General features: G+C 39.8%; 1 protein-coding gene across 4 annotated transcripts in view; it reads right to left on the bottom strand.

Moving 5' to 3' along the window:
* Positions 1-25413, bottom strand: part of UBR2 (ubiquitin protein ligase E3 component n-recognin 2) — a 68524-nt gene that overhangs the window by 35244 nt on the left and 7867 nt on the right. For 2 of the 4 annotated variants that reach the window (XM_044429695.1, XM_044429692.1), the window contains exons 2-15: positions 23979-24238; positions 22291-22369; positions 18923-19036; positions 16831-16961; positions 15790-15928; positions 12814-12876; positions 10788-10908; positions 8815-8922; positions 7374-7462; positions 5787-5885; positions 3233-3396; positions 3049-3148; positions 2443-2571; positions 204-387 (exon numbers count right to left, since the gene is read on the bottom strand). In XM_044429695.1, the coding sequence (XP_044285630.1) occupies positions 204-387; positions 2443-2571; positions 3049-3148; positions 3233-3396; positions 5787-5885; positions 7374-7462; positions 8815-8922; positions 10788-10908; positions 12814-12876; positions 15790-15928; positions 16831-16961; positions 18923-19036; positions 22291-22369; positions 23979-24238 (1780 nt within the window). Of the gene's footprint in view, positions 1-203; positions 388-2442; positions 2572-3048; positions 3149-3232; positions 3397-5786; positions 5886-5953; positions 6053-7373; positions 7463-8814; positions 8923-10787; positions 10909-12813; positions 12877-13374; positions 13829-15789; positions 15929-16830; positions 16962-18922; positions 19037-22290; positions 22370-23978; positions 24239-25413 lie in introns of those variants that run through there. The other 2 variants (XM_044429693.1, XM_044429694.1) reach the window with 2 other exon arrangements.

Below are 25413 nucleotides of genomic sequence, written 5' to 3'. Positions count from 1 at the left end.
CAAGCCCATACCACAAACTTTGAAGTACTATCAAAAATTACGCAGGGGACTAGAGTTCATTTTATTGAGAAAAAAAATGATGGCAGCAATGGGATGACAAATTTCACATTTATGATAATGAGTAATATACCTAAACTTTGAGTCTTTCTACTTGCATAAAGAGCTTCAAAAATTAACACACAGCCTATTGTTTTGGTTCTTACCTGCAAGCAAACGAGAAACTGGGAGATGAATGCTAACTTTTTCCTGAGAAACACAGTATCGGATAGTCTCAACTGAGTGCCCACACATGTTGAGTTCAATAGGTTGCTCTCCATCAGTAAAACCGCTGTGGCATTGCATCAATGCAGTCAGAGTTTTCTTGTACGCTTCAATTAGCACTTTTTCCTATAAAGGTTGAACGCAGTTCATTGAAGGAAGACACAGGGCAGGATCCGGTGGGAGTGCTGTGCCCACCCATTCTGTTATGCCCTGCTGATTCCAATCCAGAAGCAGTGCCTAGTGCTTATGCAACAGAAGCAACTGGAAACCAGTTAAATCACTTGTTTCTGGAATGGTGCAGGTCATCAGTGCTCACATAAGGGAACTCTTCCAACCTGCCCTGATTCAGTGACTAGTGTTGCCACTGGTTTCAGGGCTTCCACTAGGAAGCATTAAATTCTCATTGCACAAATTAAATGGCAGGAGGGGCTGCTTGTGGAACTGAATAAGCAGGGACATGCAAACTGGAAAACCAGGAGGCAAAATGAATAGAATTAAGAATCTTGAAGAAGGGAATTGAAGAGGCATAGTCCACTCTGTAACTTTCTGTTGCAGCTCCTACTTTAAACTATGAACAGTTTTTTAAGTGTAGAGACACGCAGTTTCACAAACCCTTAGCAAACTCAGAGGCAACGCTAGATATTTGGTTGTGCAACATCTTCCATTAGTATCTGTGCAACAGAAATAACAAGTGCAACTTATTCCACTCATGTTGAATTACTCTGTTCATCTCCTTTGAGTACAAATATGCTATGACTTGGTTATACAGTTTAGAAGCTGGGGGCAGTATCCAACAGGGCAATGTACCCCCACCAATTTCCCCCAGGTAGTCTTTATTCTGTGGCCAGTGAGCACACCCAATCTTCTTTAGGATGTTTTGGGGATTCTTAACCCCTTCAGCTTTTTTTTCCTGAAGACTGTTTGTACTTCTGGAATCCTGAAGGATTCTCCTAAGTCTCCTGATATCTTATTCCTGTCCATAACGGCAAGCAGAATAAAATTTGTGAATTTCACCTCACCTTTCACACAATACTGTTCTGCTAGGTCAAAAGCAGTTCTCTATAAGCAAAAGAGCTTTTGTTGGCTTGCAAAAGGATATCTGTCTTTGCATCATTTTCAATTTCAGACTTCTAATCGAAGGGGTAGCCTAATCTAGTTTAAGGATTACCATCTAACCACATGAACCTGCCCAGATAGCATGTTTCTTCCCAGGAGCCCTTTTCAGCACTATCCCCAAGACTGGGCACTGCTATGGACAAGATAATAATCTTGGAATGTTCAGATTTTTTCCCCAGCCAAATAAAAACCCTTTCAATTTGCCAAGGGCATTTCACTTTTTAAACTTTTAAGACTGTGTATTAATCTGACCTAGCATGAAGAAACTTGAGCTGTTCTGCTTATTTTTATTACAGCTGTTGTGCTATTGTATTTTTAAACCCTTATTAGCTAGTCAAAGAGCTTTTGGAATAAGGTATCAGAAAAGAGGTGTTCTAAATAAAAACAAATAAAATAAATTTAAAGCAGTTTCATCTTTAAAACTTCCTTGCTAGACATAAACCACCAAGAATTCTTTGCAGGTGTATAATGGGGCTGGTGGAAAAGAATTGGATCACTCCATCTTTCCTCTACCAGCCTGGTTCATTTCCATGGAAGCTGCAGGGAAGGCAAAGCCTCTTTCTCTATGACAAGCACAGAAAACAGTATGTGTGGGAGGAGGGGGTTGTAGGAGGTGAGGGATGAGAGATTGCCCCCTCCACTATCCTGTTCAATTCTCAATGGCCCACAGTCACATTTAAAAGAAGAAATGCTGTGAGAATCAGACAGATTCCATTAGATGCGGTGAGCGTAAGAGTGATGCTAATGAAAATTTCATTCACCCTCATAGAGTGAGCCTACAAATGTCACTAGCCAACAAAAAGAAACAAGTACTAGTCTGATAGTCTTTTCTGATGGTAGCAGAGAAACACAGGCTACTAAAGGCTGTTCCTGTTAGTAGGCTAGTAACAAGAATTGAGTGGGATAGTGGAGGGGGGCATTCTCTCTTCCCTCATCTCCCAGAGGCATCAAATTTTTAAACAAATCATGTTACTGAGCTATGTGTCCTTTGCAAAAGCCTTAAGAACATTAGCTATACTATTAATCAGAATTTATTTGAATGTAAATTAACAAAATATAACTTACATCTAAAGCACACCAATCCTGCATCATTGAGATGACATGTGTTAACTTCATCTGCAACGTGAATGCTGCTTCCCACTCTGGTTCCATTTCAATATGCTGTCCTACTTGACGGGTTATTGGATCCATACCCTTGAAAGAGTTTAAAAGGGAAATGTGAATAAAATAGGGTAGGGTCAATGCTAAGACCCAGCAGGTTCTGCCTCGTGATTACAAGTGGTGTGAAGAAACTGCAACACATAATGAGCCCCGCTCATTCTAATTTCAAGTGAGATGGGCAAAATTGGAAAGGGAGAGACAGATGCAGATGGATTAGGTAGGAGGGGGGAAAGGTAAACTACTAGGCATCATGCCATACTGCAAGCCCCAACAGTCATCAAATCTGGCTCTGCCCTCCAGAGATCCTAGGAAAAAGATTTTCCACCCCTGGTCAACACAGTAGACTGTAAAAAGAAATAGCTGTACAGAAACTATATCCACCCAGGACCCTGACTCTTCAGTGAAATCTATCAAAATAAAACGGTCTAAGTTATTGGAAGACTAGCAGTAACTGACACCATCTCATTTGTTTCTTCACAACTAATATAGTACTTTTAAAGAATTACCTACCTGCATACACTTCAGCAACTCCAAGAAGACATCAAAGCCATCCAGAAATTTTTGCCTTAGATCATCTGACCAGTCAACTGGTTTGCTTATCAACACATACCTAAGTAAAGCAGAAATAAGTTTGCAAGCTGATTTGTGTATCTATGCAGACATATATTGTTTGATTAATTTTAAACAAACTTACTTTAAATCCAGAATCAGGCTTTGGACCCTTCGGAATTTGAAAGTCTGTAACGCAGTGTAGCGTTCAAACTGAAACCTGCCCTGAATATCTCGATGTCGCAAATGGTCCATAAATGTTGAGATGATAGTAGCCATGAGGTTCTCTTCTATTATTAACATTCGAGCCTATGTCAAAATACATTTTAAGTTTGTTTCAATGAGTGTCTGCTATACAGAAGAAAGAACGACTCCAAGAAATAAGGAACATCCAAGATATTGGAGCATGATGTGCCATTTCTACAAAAAAGTAGTTTGGACAAAATACAGCCAATTCTAGAATGGGAGACCCCCTAAGAATGGAAGACCCCGTAAGAATGGAAGACCCTCTATGAAGACTATGAAGACAGGATAAAATATTACAAATCTATATCTATAGCTAGTATTTAACTTTTAAAGATGAATAAGGCTGTCCCTATGGCTCAAATGTATCTAGAAGATACCAAGGTACTTGTGCTGAATCTTGTTAAATTAAAATAAACATTTAATTTAAAATACTGCTTACATGTATTCAGCCTAAAACAACTGAATAAGTTAACTGCCATGATTCAGTATTTTTGCATTAAAAGAACCTATTTTATTCATGCTTTTTCAGTGGTTTGGTATTTTTGTAGCTTCATCTATATTTATATTTTGTTCCTCCAGGATTGTAAACCTGATGAAATTTTATGAGCAGAACACTGGAATCCTGCAGGTATAAACAAAGCTTTGAACAACCAAGGCTGACTTGTTCATTCCAGATTCTTTGTATGTGCGCCAAAGCCAGTGAAATGAGATGCATGTTTGCAATACAAAAGGAATATTACCATATGACTAAAGAGCTATTGCCCTGAGAAAGAGATATTTGCCCGCAACCTCAAGGCCAATTAACAGAAGCATGAATACATTTTACTCAGATTAAGCTCCTAGTGAGAAATATTACAAATTTCATGAATAGTCATTAAGTACGTTAATATTTTTACTGCTTAGTATAATACTATGAGATGCTGCTCATGGAAATTGTGCCAACAACATATATATTTAAAAGGCTTGGGCAGAGCAATCCTATAGATAGCCTATATTTCCAGTTCCCAGGCTGAAAAAAACAGCTCCGAAATTAGAGGTAGGGATTTATGCTCACAACACCCAGCTCCACCTTGCAGCCAGCTAGGAAAACAACTAATTGATTGCTTTTCTTAGATTAGGAACAGTGGCCTTGGAGAATGGGTTTAGGGCAGCCTTCCAGGGATGGAAAGAAGAAGAGATCATTGCCACCAAGATATGACATATTGCAGCAGTGATATGCCTGCTTCTTCTCCCTCCAAAACACCACAGTTAGATAGCCAAAATCAGCCTTTTAGCTGTTTTGCAGAAGGGAAGTGTGCAGAGGCAACCTTTACCCCTGTGCCCCGCCCTTCTACAATGAATGCCCGACTTTGGAGGGTTCTGGGCAGTCTCCCTGGACTGTACCTAAGTTATTGATGTTATGGCTTGTCCACCTTTGTTTAGCATGTGGAGTCCCCGAGAACAGAACTTCTCCCATGAAACAGCCATACCCTGACACAAACACTGATGCTATTCTAATCATCTAACAATACAGCAGAAGTGATGCTTGCTGCTTTCCCAGCTGCCTTGTACCATAGCTCATTTTAAACTGTAAATCACCTGGAGGGCAGCCATCTGTCTATTTTCACCCAAGAAGCTCTGTAATATTTTACAAACATGGATGGTGTTATATAAAACAAAGAGCAAAGCTTGCAACAGGGTGTCCAACCTTATTAGGTGTCTTATTGCAGTGCAAGCTGCAGAGCCTGTGGCTTGAGCCTGTGACATTCTAAACAGAACAGGACCTATTGGGAAAGGGCATGTTTATGGGAAAGCTCATCTCTGGGGAGGATGGGAAATGCCTGAGACCACTGCTAAAGTCACTGTCACATTTTACAATGCATTTCCAGTGCATTGCCATGTTTAGAAATCACAGAGAAAGGATACCAAGAGCACCCTTACCTGCCTTGATGACTGATTTTGCCTACAGCTACTACTAGAGTTTTTGTTCACCACCATCTGTCAAGCTTATGAAAGGCTGCTTTTAACTTTACAGGATCGGGACTAGCTTAACACCTCATGATGAGAGCAACTGAACCTACAGGTATGGGCTCTGTAGCCAAAGATTATCATATCCAAACAGTGAGTAAACAGCAATCATTCACACGGCATTTTAAGGTTGGTTAAAGGTGATATACATTTGGGTTTGATGGAACTGCAACGTTAAATGTTACATCAAACCCCCAGGTGCATTTTTTCCCTGCCAGCCAAGGTGATGTGCTAGAACAGGATGCAGTATGGGTGGAGGACCCATGTCTCCCAGAAGCAAGCAGTAATTTAGATCCTGATGTGGGAACAGAGCGTGTTTTTCTTTCCCAGAGGCTGTGGCCACTTCAGCTCCATGTAACGATTTGGATACATATTTAAACAATGCCTGTGTTAGATCTGAGTGAGTCAGAGCAATTAACAGTTTCATTCAACATTTAAATACTTACAAGTGAAGGCACTGTGAATATCTGTACTGAGAGGTCAGCAATTGAGAACTCTCTGTCGTGGTCATCTTTCACATAATCATTCTGCAATCGCTCATAATTCTATTAAGAAGGAGGCAAAAAAGGCAAAGGGTGCCAGCTATCAGTTTAAAAAGGGCAGCACTACTCACCAGAGTAGGTACAGTGAAGAGCTGAACAGAGAGAGCAGTCACCGACACTGGCCGCTCGTGATCATCCTCCATAAAATCTCTCTGCAACTGCCGGTAATTCTAAACAACAAGGGGAAATTCACCTCTAATCTGCACTGACTGGATGTTGTCTAAATTTAATGTTTATGGTGCGAAAATTCTTTGTTGAAACTGTACTGGTGCAAAAATCAGTGAAACGCAAACTTGGGTCAAGAAACAGGAAGATAATAAGGGGAACCATGATCATCAGTTGTTATAGAAAATATTGTTGGGCTTAGGCAATATATGAAGAAGATCTTTGGGAAGCAGTGAAAATAAAAATGCTTACACTTGTTAGACTACATGGGGCAGTATCCCGTAGTGCCATTGAGCTCCTATTCATTTTGCTGGGCTAGCAGGATTCTGAGTATGAGCAGAAACAATTGTTTCTCAGTCGTGACATGTCAGTAGAGCACCTTCTGCAAGCTCTGCTGAACTGCCCTGTTCCAGAAACAAATATTTCCTTTCATTTCTGGTTCCTTTATGAGTGCTAACTCACTATTATACTAGTTAGTGAATCCTGCTGGTGCATAAGCGATATAGGATACTGTTTCTGACCATTTAAAGTTACTAGGAAAAAAGGTACCAGTTCTCTCCCCGCAAAACATTATCGGTTTGAAGTGGAACTTTACCAGGTGGTAAAGTAACATAACTGTATATATCAAAGAGAATATCTTGCATTAGATAATATTTTGATCTATATTGCTACAAATGTGGCTACCATCTGACCTCCAAATCATTTAGGAATATATATTCCCACATTCAACTTCAAAGCTAAAACTCTACTATAATCTAATGTACCCAAAGCGATCCAGCAGCAGAGAGCTTCCACACTGACCTTGTAAAGGCATTTGTTCAGCAGCAAAATGTAGGTCAATTAACTCACGAACTGAGAAGCTGTGTGATGCACATTAGCTGTTCCAGGTTTCCAGCAGGAAACCTATGAAACCTGACCAAGGAGAATCCACGGTTAACTTTGGTTTGTATAACCCATGAACAACCCAAAGTGCCCATATTTGGACATCATGATAACCTACAAATGCAGACTCATAGGTTGTTTCTGGAAACTGGGAACAGCTTGCACACAGTTTGCATCCCTGTAAATTAATTCAGTAACCATGATTTGCTACTAAAGACCACCCTTATATGTGAACAGCCCTTCTGACTTTAAGTTTAAAGCTAGCTCTGCACATGCAGTTTTTCAAGTAAACAGTGCCTGAAAGTACACAGATTGCTACATGTGTCCCGGAGCACCTAGACATGAAGAACTCTTTACTGTTTAGCATTACAACCTCCATGCTCCATTTGAAATGTCTGACTTCATTTTAAAGTATTTTTCATTAGAAAAAAGAAAGTTACTCACTCTTGCAAACCGGATAGCAAAAAGTTTCTTGTACTTCAAATCCATAAGTAGGCTGCTCATGAATAATTGATGATACACACTTCTAGCTCCTGCGGTTGTTTTTTCAAAAGAGATACATGTTAATATGGGCTCCTATAGTACAGCAATCATAGAAACATGAGTAGCTCTGGTCTAAAGTGTGCAGCAAGTTCTGAAGAGAAAAATGCTGCGGTAACAATAGTAGAAAAGGTAGTGTGAGTGCAGAACTCTGAAATGTTTACTCAGCACTCAGTGCCAATGTGAGGAAAAAGCCCCACATACAACCGCTCCAGAGCTTTGTTTGCCCAAGTCACAATCCAAAGAGATGGAGTCTAGTTGTCTGACCTAAAGGGGCTTTACAAGCACAGTGATATGCATGTTTAATCAGATGTGCATCCTACTGCTCTCAATGTACAGGGCCATCTAACTTTTCATACTTCAAGGGCCACAAGGCATGGAGCCTGGTAGCCACACAATGAATTACACTGAATACAGAAGAACACTTTGTGCACCTGCAGAGATCACAGGCAGCTCCTGCTCTGACCACAGCCCAAGCAAACTGACTGTTCCTCTGGGATGGCCCATCCCTTTCTTCCCTGTTTCTCCCATCAAGAAACCCTCCCATGTGACCCTCCCGGCCCCTCCATTCTTCTTGGAACTGGCACACTGAGCCTCTTGTGCTTGAGCCAATGAACTCTCCCCAACATGCCCCACGTGCTCCTGCTGATGAATGCCTTTGTGCTCATCATCTGGATTAGCAAGGGGGCTGCTGGGGCAAGCTCTTGCAAGTCTCAGGAAGAGAGCGGGACAGACCAGTGACCTCAGGAGGATTGCTGCAATCATGCCTGTGCCATTGCTGGGTTCCAAGGGGCAGGAGATGGGGGTCTTCTAGTGGCAACAGGGCGGCAGAACAAGGCCTTGGGGGTTGCATGTGGCCCATGGGCCACATGTTGGACAACCCCACCCTAGTAAGTCTGTTTAGAATTACAGCCTCATACCTGTTTTTCTCAAAATAGCAGCACCTCCATGGTACCTTAACAAGAAGGCTTTCAGAAGGGGGAAGTGATGCCCAGCAGACTACACAAAACATGGTACAGCATACAGCAGCATCCCATGACACTCTCAACCAAACATGCAAATGGTTCAGCAATATGAAAGTGCAATTGGTTTGATACGAAGTTACCATCGCTTTGTTTGGCTGAGAGTTGTGCTGGCTACAGCTGGCGGTCATACCACTCCATGCATATTCTTATGCCCTCCTGAGCAGTACTTTCCCCCTTAGATTGCCCTCCTGCAAGAAGCTTTAGATGTCTGGGTCTTTCCCTTTTCCAAGCTGCTTCTTGCTCTGCAGTTTATCTAAGCTGCTTGTGTGCAGCAGAATTGTGCCTCAAGGAGTTTTCTGAAATGCATACACAGAACTCACCTTTCCACAATTTTGAATCAGACAGCATTAGTTTATCCACAAGGGAAGAATTTTCTCCTTCTGGTCCTTCCTGTAAGCCAACTTGACACAATATTCTTCGAAGGCCATCTAATTCAAAACAAAAGATAATACAAAGATCAAAACAAGGAGCAACACTGTTTTTATTAATCACATCAATTATGCTTACACTGCACCAGCTGCCTTGCCAAGTTTGGAAACCAAATTCAGAGAAGGCTAAAGGGTTGCATAAGGTCTTTAGGAAAACATTTTGTTTAGAAAATTGGTAAGTGAGACCTGCAACTAAATATCACAGAGTGAAATGATCCCATTGAGTTTACTATCAGTATACAGGGTACAAGTTGCCCACTCAGGACCAGATACATGTAATAAAGGAGATCCATGACTGGCCTTCCCATGATATTATTGCTTTTCTTCTCTTAAAGGCAGCTGTGGAGACACCCGATTTATATCTGGGAGTGGTGAGAAGGAGTCCCAACCTTTTCCCCTACACTGATCTGATGCAGCTCAACCTCTGCTCATAGCTATTAGATGCAAAAGGTCAAATGTAAAGACAGTGCTGTGCCTGTATTCTTCCTCATTCACAGCCAAAAGCAGCTCAGGGACAGGGTCAATTTCCAACTGGGGATCTGCATAGCAGGAAGAGTTAAGTTCACCCAACCACCTGTTTTACAGTTCTGATACAAATTAGGTGCCAATGTGGCTGCTTCTAGAACAAGCAAATGATGTTGAGGAATCCAGTTGTGGACCTTCCTCATATCAAAAGTAGTTTGGCCCTCATGCCCTGAGAAAAATGGGCCTTCGTAGGAGGTTTGTAGTAGGCACACGTGTCAAAACCATGGGCAGCTAGCTATGGAGGGCTGTCATGTCATCTGAATCTGGAGCATTTTCTCAAATTTGGGTAGCTTATTAGTTCTGTGAGAACCCATAAAATGTTGTAGGGCTGTCATGTTTGCCAAATCCAAGAGACTGATTTTATTGTGGGTTTCTGCGACTGTCTACAGAGCTGGCCAGCAAGAGCAGCAAAAAAAAGTTCATGCTATTTGTTTTCATGCTCTCACCAATAACTGCCCTTCCACTGATGCCAAAATGGGACCTTGAACAGACCGTTACTTGTTCCCAAAGTTTTTAGACTTATATTTTGAAGTCTCAAATATGTGCAATTGGGATTGTGATTTTTCTATTCTTATTTTTGCTTGGCCTTTCACAGGATGGTTATCTGATATGAGCTGGCTGATATGAGAATTGACCAATTTGCACTTAGTTGTAAACGATATGAGAACATTAACAGTAAGAGAGAGAGGGGACTAGGTGGTACAACTCAAAAACAAAGACAATGCGAGGAAAAGCCCAAAACATGTGCACCAAAGGGGAAGGGGCAGTATCTCCCCCCTTAGTCTTAGAAACAAAGAAACTGGCCAGGCATGACTACATATATCAGGGATTCATAGACGCACACTTGTGAAAGACCAAGATAATATCTATCTATGAACATAACTGCTCAATTTTCAAAGGCCAAACTATTAAAAATATAACTTCAGCTGTTTTGAGGTTCAAAACAAAAAACAAAAACTGGCAGCAAATGAAAGGTGGCAGAGATCAGAGCACAGATAAGGAAAGAAAGGAGTTTCTGCTACAAGGGACACTGGGATAGATGCTGGTGCTGCTTAGAGATTTGAGGGGGAAGAAGGGGGAGACAGCCCATGGTAACCCTGATTATGTATTGGATGTACCATGGGTTGTTCAGCAAACTATCAGCCCATCTCAGCTCATTCACTGGGTGGCTCAACGTAGCGCACAAATGTACTCTATGAATATGTTGAATATGATTGTGGAAGAAAAAAAAATGCCTTTGTGCCTGCCAATTTAGCATTTGGTCCCCAGAAAGAGGTAGTTTTCTAGTTTTGAATAAGACATTTTCCCTCACACCCATGTCACATTTTAAATTCCAGTACCTGAATATCCAATAATATTGCCTAGCCAAGTCAGAACCTTCAAACCAAAGCTCTGATGGGCAACAACTGATGAATGCATAACTTGAACCTTCAGTGGCTTAGTCTGGCGACTGGTGTTTCTCTTAAGAAAGGAAGCAGAAGGAGGAGAAGGGACAGGGGAAGGGATAGAAGCTGTTAATACATTTTGCCAGATCACAAAAAAGTCAGGTACAATTAAGACATTAAACAAACCCAAAGAAAATAGATTTTGAATTTATTCACACTTTCCCAATAATCTAATGCTATAGTCCTACAATGTTTTATGCAGCAATTGTAAAATTTCAATTCTCTTTGCAACGTGCAGGGTGAACATACTTCAGGACAATTTAAGTAGGTTCAATATCTTAGGCAGGTTCATTTGTTCCTCTTGACTTTAGATTCTAACAGACAAATTTAAGATTGCAACCTAGTACATTATCCAAAGTTACACACTTTATACACCAATCTTATTCTTCCTTACTGAGAGCAAGGCCTCAATGAAATTGCCAAGGTCTTAAATTATAAATATCCCATACTTCAGGGTGATCTGTAGTACACTGCAAGAATCTGAAGGCTCATTTATTTTATGTATTTTACTCATTTATATTCCACTTTTCAAGGAGGTGGTTCCCAATCGGTTTCATTTATATATTCAGTGGACTGAATCCTGACTGAATAGAGTAGACCCATTTAAATAGACAGAACTTAAGTGGTCATGACTAATTCAAGTTCCACTGATTTCAGTGGATCTACTCAATGTATGGCTAAGCCTGAATCCAATCCATTCATTATTAAACCTGCACTGTGTCCTTCAAAGAAAGGCTTGTACTGATAACTGACAAATATTAAAAACAACAACGTGCAATACTAAAAGATGTTAATCTTACATAAAAACAGTTTCAAAGGGACAAAAACTATTACAATGGGGTTCTCCAGACACCAAGGAATAATAGAGTAGGTACTAAATGAATTTTCCAGGGGCAAACATTCTATAACTGGGGCACCACCAGACAAAATTTCTATAAAACATATTTTAAGTAGATTCCTTGTACCTCCACTCACGTCACTTCAAATAGCAGACCCTCCAAATATCTTAAGGTGCAAGCAGGCAGATGAAATAGGTGATCTGTGGTAGCCCAGTCCCATGAAGTATAAGAGTCTGAAGTTAAGCAGCAGTACCTTGAATTGTGCCTGAAATGTAGCTATTACAGCACTATGTGCAATCCTATGCCTATGAGTGTTTAGAAAGTGGGGTGGGGGGGAGCATCCAACTCCCATTTGGGGAGTTAACAGTCTACAGCTATATTTTAAATGAAATGCAGCCTATGGATAGTCTTCAGAGACAAGCATAAGAAAGTAAGAAGAGCTGTGCTGAACCAGACCAAAGATCCATCCATCCAGTCCAGTATTCTGTTAACAGCATGGCCAATCAGATGCCGTTAGGCATCCCAGAAGCGGGACATGGGTACAACAGCACCTTCCTACCGATACTCCTGAGGAACTGGTATGCAGAGGAATAGTGCTTTTATTACTAACAGCAGTCATCATGACTAATAGCCACTGATAGCTTTATCCATCATGAGTTCAAAGCCAGCCAAGCTGGTGCATACTGGTACTTTTTGTGGCAGCAAAATCCTTAGATTAACTATACACTGTGTGAAGTAGTACTTCCTTTAAACATACATTACGATAATCCATTCCTGGAGGTTACGTCTATACAGATCACTCTTTGAAAGTAGAATGTACCAATGTTTAGGTTTTGAAGAACAGGAATCAGACAAGTAGCCTAGAGGCATGATACTAACCTATTAGAAATACACTCTTGACATTTCAATCATCATCCTAAACAGTGCACAAATATACTGCTACAGTAATTTTGAAATAACCATTTATTAAGGCTGCAATTCTATGAACGTGTAGATTGCTGGGAGTTGTAGGACTGTTTTCTGACTAAACATGCATAGGACTGCTCCCTGACAGTTAAAGGAAAGGAAGCAATGTAACTCACCACTATTACTGATTTGGCTAGATCACAGTATTGGAAGTCTCCATAGCGAACTGACCTGCGCCCCTGTTGAAAAGTTGCATGTCTATTATCAATTCATTAAAAATTTAACCAAAACTTTAAATACTATATTTTAATAGCATAATGAATGATAAAAAATGTTGGCTAGGGAATGCAGGAAATTGCAGGACTTTTTCCTGCTTCAACATACATAGGATTATGGCCCAAACCAGAAAAAAGTGCCCATTCTACTCTAAATTACTTCTACTGTAGAATATCAATGCTGATTTATGCTAATAACACATATTACATAACTAACTAGTTACACTTTGTATTCATTTTATACCCTAAAATGAAATGTCATAAATCCAGCTTATCCAAGCAGTAGAATTTTACATTTACAACAGAAACTACAGTTTTACATACATTTTGGCATTTCTGTCACATATGTTATAAATGTAGCAAAGATCATAAGTAAAAAAGTGAACAAAACTATGCAATCCTTCAAGAATTTGGAAATATGTCATAAGGAACACAGATCCCCTTAAGAGAAAGAGAGTGTACCTGGCAGATGAAGAGGCTCACCATGAGCCCTTCTAGGAACCCTTGGTCCTCACCCAATAACATCTCCACTTCCCCCTCAGATAATGACTCCTTTTGTGGCCACACCTGTACTCCTTTTTAATGAATATTACTTCATGTGGTCTCCAAAGTGAGATTTAGTGACATCCCCTCCAAAGTGACCAAGCAGCACAGTGGAGTAGCATTCTTTACACCAGAAATGTACACAAATGTTTTAGTTAATGCATGTATAGGGTAGTATTTCACTGATAAACATGTGTGTAAATCTGACTACCTAAAATGTGAAGCCTTGGCTGGTCAATGTCTTGCTAAATGCCTGGTGTCAAAGCAGGCAACATTCAAGAACAGCAACAAAGCCAGGTTTCAAACATATTACTTTAGTTTCACTATAAAGCTGTCAAGTGATGAATTGTGAAGCACAAAACAAAGCTACAGGAAGATCTTCAAAAATGCAAAAAAAAAAAAAAATGCACAAGGGAGTGATCCCCCTCTTTGCAGAGAAATCCTCTATGGTTTAAATACGGACCTGATATTTCTCAGGGTCTTCCACATTTTCCTCCCTTTTCTGAGCATTTAAATGCATCGGAAAGTGGGAAAACGCATAAGTACCATAGTGGAGACATCTGGTACTGGTTTAACCACCATCCATGCCCTGATTGTGAGCCATTTTTGAAGAAAGTGCAAAATATTCTCCACCCTGAGAACCATCATGGGGAACAAAACAAGGGAGTATAAATCACATGGATTACTCACATTGTTAGTTTTGCTTGACAGCTCACCTTTGTACAGCTGTCAAGAGAAACTAAAGGGGGAAATAATTAACTGAAGCCTCTTTGATGCAATGTTCAGGACTGGCACCTCCCTTACCTTGGCAGGAAGAATTCACAGTGCAAAACGGCAACCAAAAACCTCTTCCTAAACCTATTTTCTCACATTTTTAAAAAGTGGTCTAACAGCAACAAACTGCTTGAGCACTTTAAAGGAGCTGTCAAATTAGGAATCCTGAAAACTAGTTGTAAAGCTGGCATTTCCGGGGAGAGAAAAAAGGGGTAAACAGGGAAAAAAGTCATGTTGAACTGAGAATAGCTTGCAGTTGCAGGGGGAATGGAGAGATAAAGCAGTTTTGCTAGTGTGTCTCCAGGATACCCATGGGAGGACCAGTGGCAAGGGAAGGGGCAAACAACCCACTGTGAGTCTGACCGGCTTTTGGGTGTACTAGGGGTTGCTTGGGAAACAGCCAAGCCACTCTGATTTATTCCCAGAATAGGTTGGCAGGATGAGCGAATACATGCAATGTGTAATTTCAATATGCATTGCAACTTTCAGTATCTACTTTTCACTTCACTAAGTCCCATTTGTGAAGCAGGGTGCAGATAGTACAATGAGATAATTAGTAGGTTCATACATACTAAATTGCCCTATAAATAAGGCACAGTGAGTTGGTGGTTCATTGAACAATCTACTATGCACCTGACGGAGGTCTCCATGAGTTGTTCTCAGTCACAAATCTGACAACATACCAACTCTGATTGATACCCTTTTTTGTTCACTACCATTTTGTTTAATTTACAGCCTCAAAAAGTACTTTTGTGATTGAGGGGCTTCCATCCTGTGAAAACTGAAGCTTTATTTATTATTTTATATCCCACTATAGCTCTGTGCCACGGCAACTTTGCCATGGAGCACCACAGGGTTCTATCTCGCTCCCCATGCTTTTTAACATCTACATGAAATCTCTGGGAGAGGTCATCAGGAGGTTTGGGCTGCGGAGTCCACAGTATGCTGATGACACCCAGCTCTACCTCTCGGTTACATCTAATGCAGGTGAGGCAGCAGCCTGGCCAAGGTAATGGGCTGGATGAGAGCCAATAAACTGAGACTCAATCCAGTTAAGATGGAGGTCCTGTTGGTAGGCAGTTCAGGTGTTCAGGTAAGTGATCTTGGCCCTGTCTTGGATGGGGCTGCACTCCCTCTAAAGGACAGGGCCCACAGCTTGGGAGTGCTCCTTGGCCCAGAACTGTCCCTGGAGGCGCAGGTGACAGCGGTGGTGAGGAGCCTGACAATGTACTGCCAAAAAATCTCAGCCTGGGAAGGCATCCAGTAAGATGATGTCCCAAGTTCCATAGCATGATTTGAAAAGGGATGACAGGGAAGACAAAATCAAATGTATTCCATTTTCTTGAGAAATAATAAGAGGGCCAGATTACAGGAATAATTAAGCAGTGAACTACATTCCAGCACTGTTCAGAAATTGCCTTGCCTTCTCTGCTCCTTTAAACACTTTATGATCAGCCAGCGGGAATGAAGGAACTACAAAAGAGCTAACTCCTCTTAAAATTCACTATACTTAATAATCTTTATCCACAACTGTAACAAAAGTCTAAAAAGATTACTTACATCTCGGTCTACAGTTGTTGCAAAACCAATGGCCTCCTTTTGTGTACAATTGACAGCTTTTTGCAATGTATAAATAACCTGTTCATACGTGTGAACTTCATCATTAAAAAGCATACAGTAGTAAATATCATTCTTCTTGCTGTGAAGGCAATATTAAAAATCATAAATGTAGTAATTTAAACCAATCAAGTTCCTTCTAGCACTTTAGTATGATTTACTGAAACCACTATAATGATTACATAACAAAAGTGTGAATTGTTGTGACTAAGTCTTAGTACCATACATTATGTTATACATTAACTCTACAAAACATGCTAGATCCCCATCATTGTTGCTATATTTTTTTATTGGCTATTTTTCTAGACAGGTCATCTGCAACTTTCTTCATATCTTTCTACCATAAGACCTGTAGGCTTAACATAATCCTGTAAGTTCCAGAACTTAGAGTATCACAGAACATTTACACTTATCAAAGCTCCATTCAGTCCTGTTTCTAACAGTGGTCTACAAGATGCCTCTGGAAAGCAAATAAGCAAAGTATATTTCACTATGTTTCAATACTGTATAAATTTCCCACACTATGCTAATAGGCCAATCAGAGTACTGGTCTAAAATTGGTTACTTCAGACCAGAGGTCACATACTAGTCATAAAAAGGTATTTCAATGAGAACTATAATTCAAAAGATTCCTTATAAAGGATGAACAAAACTAGAAATTTAAAAATGCTGTTCCCTTTCAACATCTGAGAGTCATCCTAATCATTTCTAGTCAAGTCCCGCTGAACTAAATAGCATTTATATTAAAGTGTGCTTATGACTGCAACCTAATACATAATTCAAGTACAACCTAGAGGAAACTATGCATACCTAAATTCTATTGAAATTAATGGGTGGTAAAGTACACAATTAAATGCATGCCACATTTATTTTGGTTAGAGTTGAGGGTTTTTGGACAGCATACAAGGTTATGATGTGAATTATGCTGGAATTACAGGAAAATCTATAACAGTCTTGAAAGTTTAAAGTAACTATCCTACTTACACCATCTCTAAACCTGGTGGCAGTTCGTTTTCTTTTTCCCATGTTAATACATCTACGGCATATTGAAACATGATAGCAAAAACATTATAAACTTTTGCTATCATTTCTTCTGACAAATGTACCAGAGGATCCTAGAATGGAATGAGAGAAAAATATAAGATTGAAATCACATAATCTAGCTTATTTCATATTTTGAAAGAAGCTAAAAGAACATAGTTAATTATACTAGTTTAGGAGTCTGAATTTTGGCAAGATTCAACCAGAGTTATTTTGATTGTTTATTGTCTAATAATGTATCTCAATATTTGATTATAGTTTTTCAATAATTCTATTTTTAATACACTATTAACTCAATTTTCCTTTTCATCTCCTCCCTTGCCCATTCCCTAACATCAATTGGTATTATACAAATGGCAGAATATAAATAAAATTTAAATCTTATTAAATAATAAGAATCGTTAAATAAATAAGATTTAAAGACCCTTTTATTTAAAACTCATTTTAATTGTTAATTTATTTGTATTTATAGGATTTTAAATCTTTTAAGCTGAGATGCACCAGGTTTTAATATTTTTACTGTTTAATGGTTATATTTATGTATTTTGTTTTTGTTGTGAGCCGCCCCGAGGCTTTGTTGCAATGGGGGCGGCATAAACATGTTTTAAATAAATAAATAATTTTTTGAAAAATTAAAAGAGAATAGTGGAAAAGCAAGAAAATAGAGGAAGCCATTTTTGTATAAGATGCTGGTAGTCATGATCCATTTCAATTCCAGAAACTCATACCTAACTTTCTGGAGGTGGTCCTCATTCTGTAAGCTAGGCCGCAATCTTATGGCTGCTAGACACTGTCTAGATGGATAAAGGAGCACCTAGTAGGGATGCAAAGATCAGGCCAGCATCTGGCTCTCTTGCTCTCATTGGACTTCCTTCCCGTGCTTGGTCCTGTCCAGGAAGTGAACTGAGCCGAGATCAAGTCCATGAACACTTGGGAATGCTATTGACCTCTTTGTGCAGAGCATGTAATTCTTCCAGAAGTATACAAGGCCCACAAGTCACATGTACAGAAGCACAACTTCACTTGCACAGCAGGTACATAGGCAGAGTGTGCATTAAGCAGGACTCATCAACTTTCTTGGATTCACTCCCTACCAGACACCCATGTGAACCATTGGCACAAGGGAGAGTTAGGAAAGACAGAAAGTGGGCCAGAGTCCAGGGAGCCAAGATGAGGAAATCTGACAGATTTCAACCCCCAAACCAGATTCCTCCCACATTGCCAGACTCTGTGGTCCCAGCTCGTCTGGGAAACTGCGCTCAAGTCAGTGCACACTCTCTTCACCTTTGCAACCAGGACAGATAAAACAGCCTCAGAAACAGGGTTTGGGGAATAAAAAGCAGGGCAAGGAGAAACCAGGGTCTGCCACCATATGGAGCAGCAGCCTCCTCTCCTCACATGCTAAAGCAAAAGACAGTTTTGCCCATCTAAGGCTATGTCTTTTGCAAGACAGGAGAAAAGCAGAGGTGACTTTCATCTCTACAGTCCTTCTGTCCTCCATGGGATGACTGTAATCATCTGAATTTGGAAGACTATGGGTATCCACACTGGACTGTACTACCCATATAGTATTTGTTTTCAAGTGGAGCCATATCTAGAGACATAGCAGTGCTGAAGGAGTAGGCACTTGGCAACCAAAAAGGGTCTTGCAAACCATTCTCCCTGGCTCTTCTCTAGCTTGCACTCAACAAGTGTACGCTCTTATTACTGCATTTTTATCTTCTATTTCTAGTGTTCTATCTAACACATGTTGATTTTTGTCTGGACCTCTTTCCAAAAGGGATTTATTGAGTCTTTCCATAGTTACATCAAAGCTTCTTAAATTATGAATGCAAAAAGAAAAATCACACTCAATTAACATAATAAATTTGGTACAGTCTTCTTACTTCAACAGCAAACTCTGTCCATATAGGACAAAGTGAAGATGGCATTCTTTGGTGGCATGGATAGACTTAAAAAGTGGGGTCTTAAAACTGACTCTGCATCCAGCCCTGTTTCCTCAGCATCAACACAGTATAATTTTGAATTTTGTTACCTCCTCCTCCTCATTCTCCGAAATGTTATGCTCATGCTTTTGGCAGTAAGGGCCTTCTTTCCAAGCTTCAGTGTCACCACAGTCACAGAAACCTCCTCCACCAGATGTTGTCATCTAAAGGATTTAAAAAGCATATTGATCACAAGGAAATCTGGATTTGTTATGTTTCTATCCAAAGCCTGATAATCTGGAAAGTAAGAGAAACAGACTAGACAATTCGTAAAGTGGTGAAAAAGACTTCACAACTCAGAAATTCATAGTGTGTACGAATCTGCATAAATGACTATGCTAACAGTTTTGCGCAACACGTCAGAACCCAAACCTACACTCAGTGGCAAAGTCAGTGTTAGAGGGAAACACACAGACGGAAAAGCACAAAGGAACCCCAAATCTTTCATTGAGATTCCTGAAACTCCAGGAAGCCTTCTGTCCCACTACCTGCTGTCCACTGGCACTCAAAGGTAAACAAGCCCTAATAACGTTCAGGGTATCTAATCCCCTTCAATTTACTGGCTTTTTGCCCACATGTATGTCAACTGCAGCTACTCCCCACATCTTGAATCTTTGTTGGAGCTTTTCCCCCCGAAATCAGATGCCCTCTCCTCCCTTGTCCATACATGTAATTTTACAAACAGCTGTCCTTAGGAAACAGACTCCATTAAACATATGCACACATTAAAACTTATGTAAAATAGCTTTTCATTTTTAGTCCTGTGGGCCTGCACCTCAGATCTCCTTTTTGGTACCTAGTGCAGCAGAGACAACAAGAATGTATGCAGATATCACACTACCAGCAACAGAAGGCCCTTTCTGAAAACCTAATTGCTGCAGGGAGGGAGGGAGGGAGGGAGGGAGGGAGGGAGAGAGAGAGAGAGAGAGAGCACGAGCGCAACATTGAGACAGTGAATTAGAGTATGCTGCAAGAGACTAAAATAAATAAATAGAACTGAGAGTAAGAGAAGAATCAGACAGATGCTGAATACTTCCCTCATTGTCTTCCTACTTTCTACTCCAGATTAGTTGTTTAAATGGAAAAATTTCATAAGATTGTTTGCATTTATAATTAAAGGCTAAGTCTTCCATTCCAGTTAGCTGAAGAACAACTTTCATTTAAAAATGTCCAATGTGCTTTATAAGCTGAATCTATAGATGTTTACTCAGAAGTAAGTATAACGGAACTCGGCAAAGCTTACTCCCAAGCAAGTATGTTTAGGACTGGTGTCTGATAGTGCAACCCAGTGCATAATCTTACTCAGAGGCAACCACTATGTTCAATGGGACTTAATCTCAGGCAACGGCATATGCAGGATTGCAACTTTACAAATGAAATACGTAGTTAAGAATTGAGGGAACTCAGGCAGTGTTTTACTTTGTGCCAATTTCTCCAATCTATCCCTCCTTGAATAGAAACTTTTACTAATTCATTTATTGGTTAAAATGTTTTGGGCTTCAGTGTTACATTGTGACAATACATGTAGAATAACTTTTTTATCTTGACAAGTTCTGAATTTCCTCACTAGGCAGTCACTAAGAGTATAGCAACATCTGTTCATAACTGAGTTACATGTAGATCATTGACCATGCAAGTTGTTGGAGCAAAAATGATAATCACTAAAGGACAATAATCTGTTTTCACCATGAAAGCTAATTTTTTAAAAAATCATACCTGACATAGAGACTTTCAGGGACCCAGAATGGATTAAAATGGAAAGTAAGCTATAGCTTCTGAAAACTCATGCTACAGTAGCATTTACTCTTTAAGATGAGAGCCATTGTGGTGTAGTGGTTAAGAGCACGGGACTGGGCCTCAGACGATTTGGGTTCTAGTCCCTGCTCAGCCATGGAGCCAACTGGGTGACTTTGGGCCAGTCACAGACTCTCAGCCCAACCTACCTCACAGGGTTGTTGTGGGGATAAGATGGAGGAGGAGAATGATGTAAGCTGCCTTGAGCCCTTTGAGGAAAAAGGCAGGATATAAATCGAAAAATAAATAAAAAATAAATAAAAATATACCACAGTACTTTTCCTTGAAAAACTCATCATTCTTCCTTATCTTTGTAAGAAGGTATCTTAGTCAAAAATTCTTAATAATCACATTACTGACCTAATTCCATGTCTCCTCCTCATTTTGTGGTTGTATGAGAAACAGTAATATCTCCAATGGTGTAGGACTACATCTCCCATCATATTCAGCCAGCAAGATCATTGACTGGAACTGATGGAAATAACTGCCTAAGATTTCTGGAGTATGAGTGTTTGGGGAAGACTAGCATAGAGTAATAAAAGCCTCAAAACTATTTTTTAAACCCTAAAAGAAGCTTTGAAGTTAATCTCAGGTTAAAAGCAAGAAAAATTTTATTATACATAGAGCTTTACAATATAATCCTATACATGTCTGCTCAGGTAAATACCTTGTTAGAATGCGATTTACTGACCGGGAGGTATATACAGGATTGCAGCTGAATTAAGTGTATGTTGTTAAATGCATGCAATATTGTTGCACTATCTAATGGGACTTGATTTCACAGCTGGCTAGCAAAACGGAATACATGGATACCACATTCAACCTTAATGGGAAGATCCCTGCTCATTTATGTTGCTAAATACTGACGCAGTTCACATTTATTTAAGCTATGATGATCCAGAAAGCATGTTGGGTGCATAATAGGGTTATGCAAGGGTTGTTTAATTCTCAGCTAACCCATGGTGACCAAGTCCCACAACAGGTGTCCCAACTAGAGGCTGCATATTCAAAATGCAGGGTGTATGTGCCACACTTCAGCATGATCATCCAGCTGTGTACTGCAAACTGTCGGGCTGATTAGTTAATTTCAGCCTTTGGCGCACCATGACTTCAGGGTTAAAAGCACTAAAAGAAATATGTCATTGTTAAATTTTTAAATTACAGTACTGAGTGATCTGTGATCTGGTTGACATGTTCACTCATTGTCTGCTATTAAATTCATTAAACATTTCTACCAGCACCACACCTATCATTTTTGTTTATGAACCTCAAAATCAAACTTGAGTTTCAGAAAACTCCAATGGTTTAATCAAGCTCCAATTTTAATCAAGAGCTGAGCATGGCTGTCAAGGACAGGACATTTTGGAGGGCATCCATTCATAAACTGGAGACAACATCTGTGATGGCAGATGACAACAACAAAATGTGCCCAAACCATAACGACTCCTTAGTGCAACCTAAGTGTTCTGCCTATATACTTCTATGTACAGTAATGCTCTTTCTCCAGGCAGGAGAAGAAGAGGCAAGGAAAAGGGACTGTGATAAAATATACTATGACTGAGTCACAAATTAGATACAGAATAAAACACAAGACGTTACAAGAAGCATATATAACCCTACTAACCCTGTATCGATGCTCTCTGTGTACACTTCCCAGAAAACATTCCATACATAGCACACAAGTAGGATCAACTGCACAATCCCTGCAGGGGAAAAACAGCAAAAAACATGTAAAGATAAAAAAGCAAAATAAACATTTCAAGTGTTCAAGAGAAATCTTACAATATATAAGGGACACAATCCAAAGCCATCTATACAGATAGAAATCCCACTGATTAGATGTGGGTGACTATCCTAAAGCTGGCAAGTGGAATGCCACAATTTTGCACCTCAGACTATTTTAAAAACTGAAAATATTTATATTAGAGTAAAATATAAGCTATCAAAAGCTATTTGGGTGTCTCACAATAATTAAAACCAAGTACAAAACCTCTTTTGCCAATCCTGCCAACCTTCTTGAGGCATCATCCCTTTTTGCAATGCTGCAACCCCATCTTGATCTATTGGGGGAAGTTGCTAAATTCAAGTCTAGGCAGCATTTTTTCCTCAAAGAGCAAAGAATTCAAAAGTAATAAGCAAGGCAACTGGGCTTCTTAAAAGATTATTGACCAAACAGTTTTCGGTGTGCATAACATTGCAAGCTAAGGAATTCTAGGAATGACCTTTCACATCATCACAGTAAGTACTATTAGGAAAGCTCTCCCAGTGGGGAAAGTTCAGACAAGGTGTAATTGCTGCAGTGCTGCAGATTCAAGAAATACATATGCAACAGGCAATTCTGACACCTATCACTTCATGTTGTTATCAGACTCTATACGTGTAAGCCCTACAGGCATAGCTCAATTGTTAAGCCTTTAAAGAATTCTATTTACCTTACTAAATCCTTCTAAAGAACGTAACATTATATTTTGAGTTATTTAATCAATAACTTGGTGGGTGCAAGTGAGAGCATATGCACTGCTTCTGGCATGATTCACACTTCCACTTTCAATTAAGCACCTACTATTGTTCAACTCAAAGGCTTTTGCCATAAGATGCTCTGAGTTATATAACATAGAATTCATCTATGATTTGTTGTTGGATAAATTCTGGCTTGTTTACCCTCTAAACAAAGCAAAGTATACTGATTTGGACATCACACTAACAACCTATGAGTACGATTTCATGCTTAAGCAGGTAACAGATTTTTGAAGTATATGGTTCTGCACTTTTTCCAAAGAAAGCCTGAACTAATCTGGGTGAACTTTGTTGCCTCTTATCAACGTTAGAATTTTTGTGTGGATAAAAGAATTTTCCTTCTTAAATAAATGCCTGAATTCCAATATTGTAGAATAAATATTTGATAGTCTTTTCGGCTCTATGGTCAACGCTGAGGCAAATGAAAAATCCAAAACTGATCTACGTTTTAATAGCTTATATATTAAATAATTGACAATTTTACCCACTTACCAATCATTCTGAACAGAAAATCCAGAAGTGCTCAATAACACTGTGTATGATAGCTATTCATTTGACTCAAGTTGTACATGTCTCATATAATGTTATTATTAAAGAACTTGTGAGTTCAACAGTATTCCTGAGCTAGCTGTTTTCATTTTAATTGTTGGCATCTTTTTGTTTGTTGCTGTTATTTCTTATTTTTACTGATTTTTCTGTTTTATAATATTATCTATGCTGCCTTAAGAGGGTTTCACCCAGAAAGGCATTCTCAAGGAAATGTTAAATAAATAAAATAAAGGGCTAGTTACTTACCTGCAAGAGTATGTAGGCTCTCCAACTTTAAAAACCCTGCCACAAAGATGTGAAGGTTTGTTTGCTTGTTCAAGTTTCTGGAAGCCAAACGTAGGATCTTCACCACAGAGGTACCACTCCAAAGGGCCCAGCAAAACATGTTGTGCCAGCATATCCTCTCTTTGTGGAGCTGGATGAGGTCCTGTGCAGTAAATCTTGGGTACATAGTAGGCTAAGTGCTTGTATATCTCTTTAGGAAGATCAGATACTTTCAGCCATTTCTTTAAGAAAAAACATATTATTACAAAATTAAAATATTTTATATTTACCCAATTTCTTTCTTTAGAATAAAACAGAATGATGGAAATGCTGTCCTGCATGGAACAGTATTTTTACGATTAAAATAAATTACAATGTCTAATATCAAGAAAGATACTTTTAGTATAGTCCACAGGGTCTCAGGTATGTCCAATGAGCTGTTGACTTTTTTCTACTCAATAGCCCCCAGTTCCATGCATATGTGATGAGTTTCAAGGCAGTCCACCATGTGGCATTGAGTGTGTGGAAATGTCATTCAAGAAATACAAGTCACAGGCAAACTGGGCGTGCACAACCAACTGAAGGATTGGGGGTGGGGTGGCCAGAATGTGAATAGTCACAGGAAAAAAGAGCTTTGTATCAGCAGCATAAGGGTAACACCTTATCACAGATCTCCTAAGGACATTCCCAATAACTTCATATAAATATTAAATAAAAGTAGGGACAAAACTGTGGCTTGGGACAACTCACAAGTCAGCTGCTAGAAGGTTGAGGCACTACCACCCAATGATAAGTCTCCAGATATGCTTTTAAGAACTGAACCAGTGTAAAAGAGTGCCATTAACTCCCAACAGAGACAGTCCAGGAGGATACTGTGGTCCAATGACTGAGAAAAAAACAAAGGTACACTTCCCTGGCCATCCCCCCGCAAAAGGGGTTATGCAATCAGGCAAACAAGTCCAATTGTGCTCCCAATTCAGGCCTGAACCAGTACTACTCAAACACACCTGCAGCTGAAACCCCAACACTCTTTTCAGGCAGCTTATGCATGAAGGGGGTTCTTGTGATTGAACCACCGCTGGCATAGACTCTAGGTCAAAGGAGGGATTTTTTTCCAGAGTGGTTGTATCACTGCCTCTTTCAGGGTCACAGGCACCATACAATAATGCAATGATCTGTTAACCCAGGGGCACTGCAAGGCCTGGATCTATGGGCCTCCGGTCTATTTCCCAGAGTCCAAAGCATGCATTGCTGTCCATGGAAATTCTCTCTCTCTCTCTCTGTTTAAATGCCATGCAGGGGGAAACTTAAAAGAATTTCAGCTGCGGAAGAAAAAACCAAGGACACAAGAGACAGCAAAGAATGTCTGCTTTGCCACCTTCACCACTCTACAGGATGTGTGCACTTTCGCATCTGT

Source organism: Varanus komodoensis, unplaced genomic scaffold (assembly GCF_004798865.1).
Source record: "Varanus komodoensis strain SLA01 unplaced genomic scaffold, ASM479886v1 scaffold2, whole genome shotgun sequence".
NCBI classification, from domain to species: Eukaryota; Metazoa; Chordata; class Lepidosauria; order Squamata; family Varanidae; genus Varanus; species Varanus komodoensis.
Note: the sequence above shows the minus strand (reverse complement) of the source record. Positions and strands in the feature narration are given on the sequence as shown.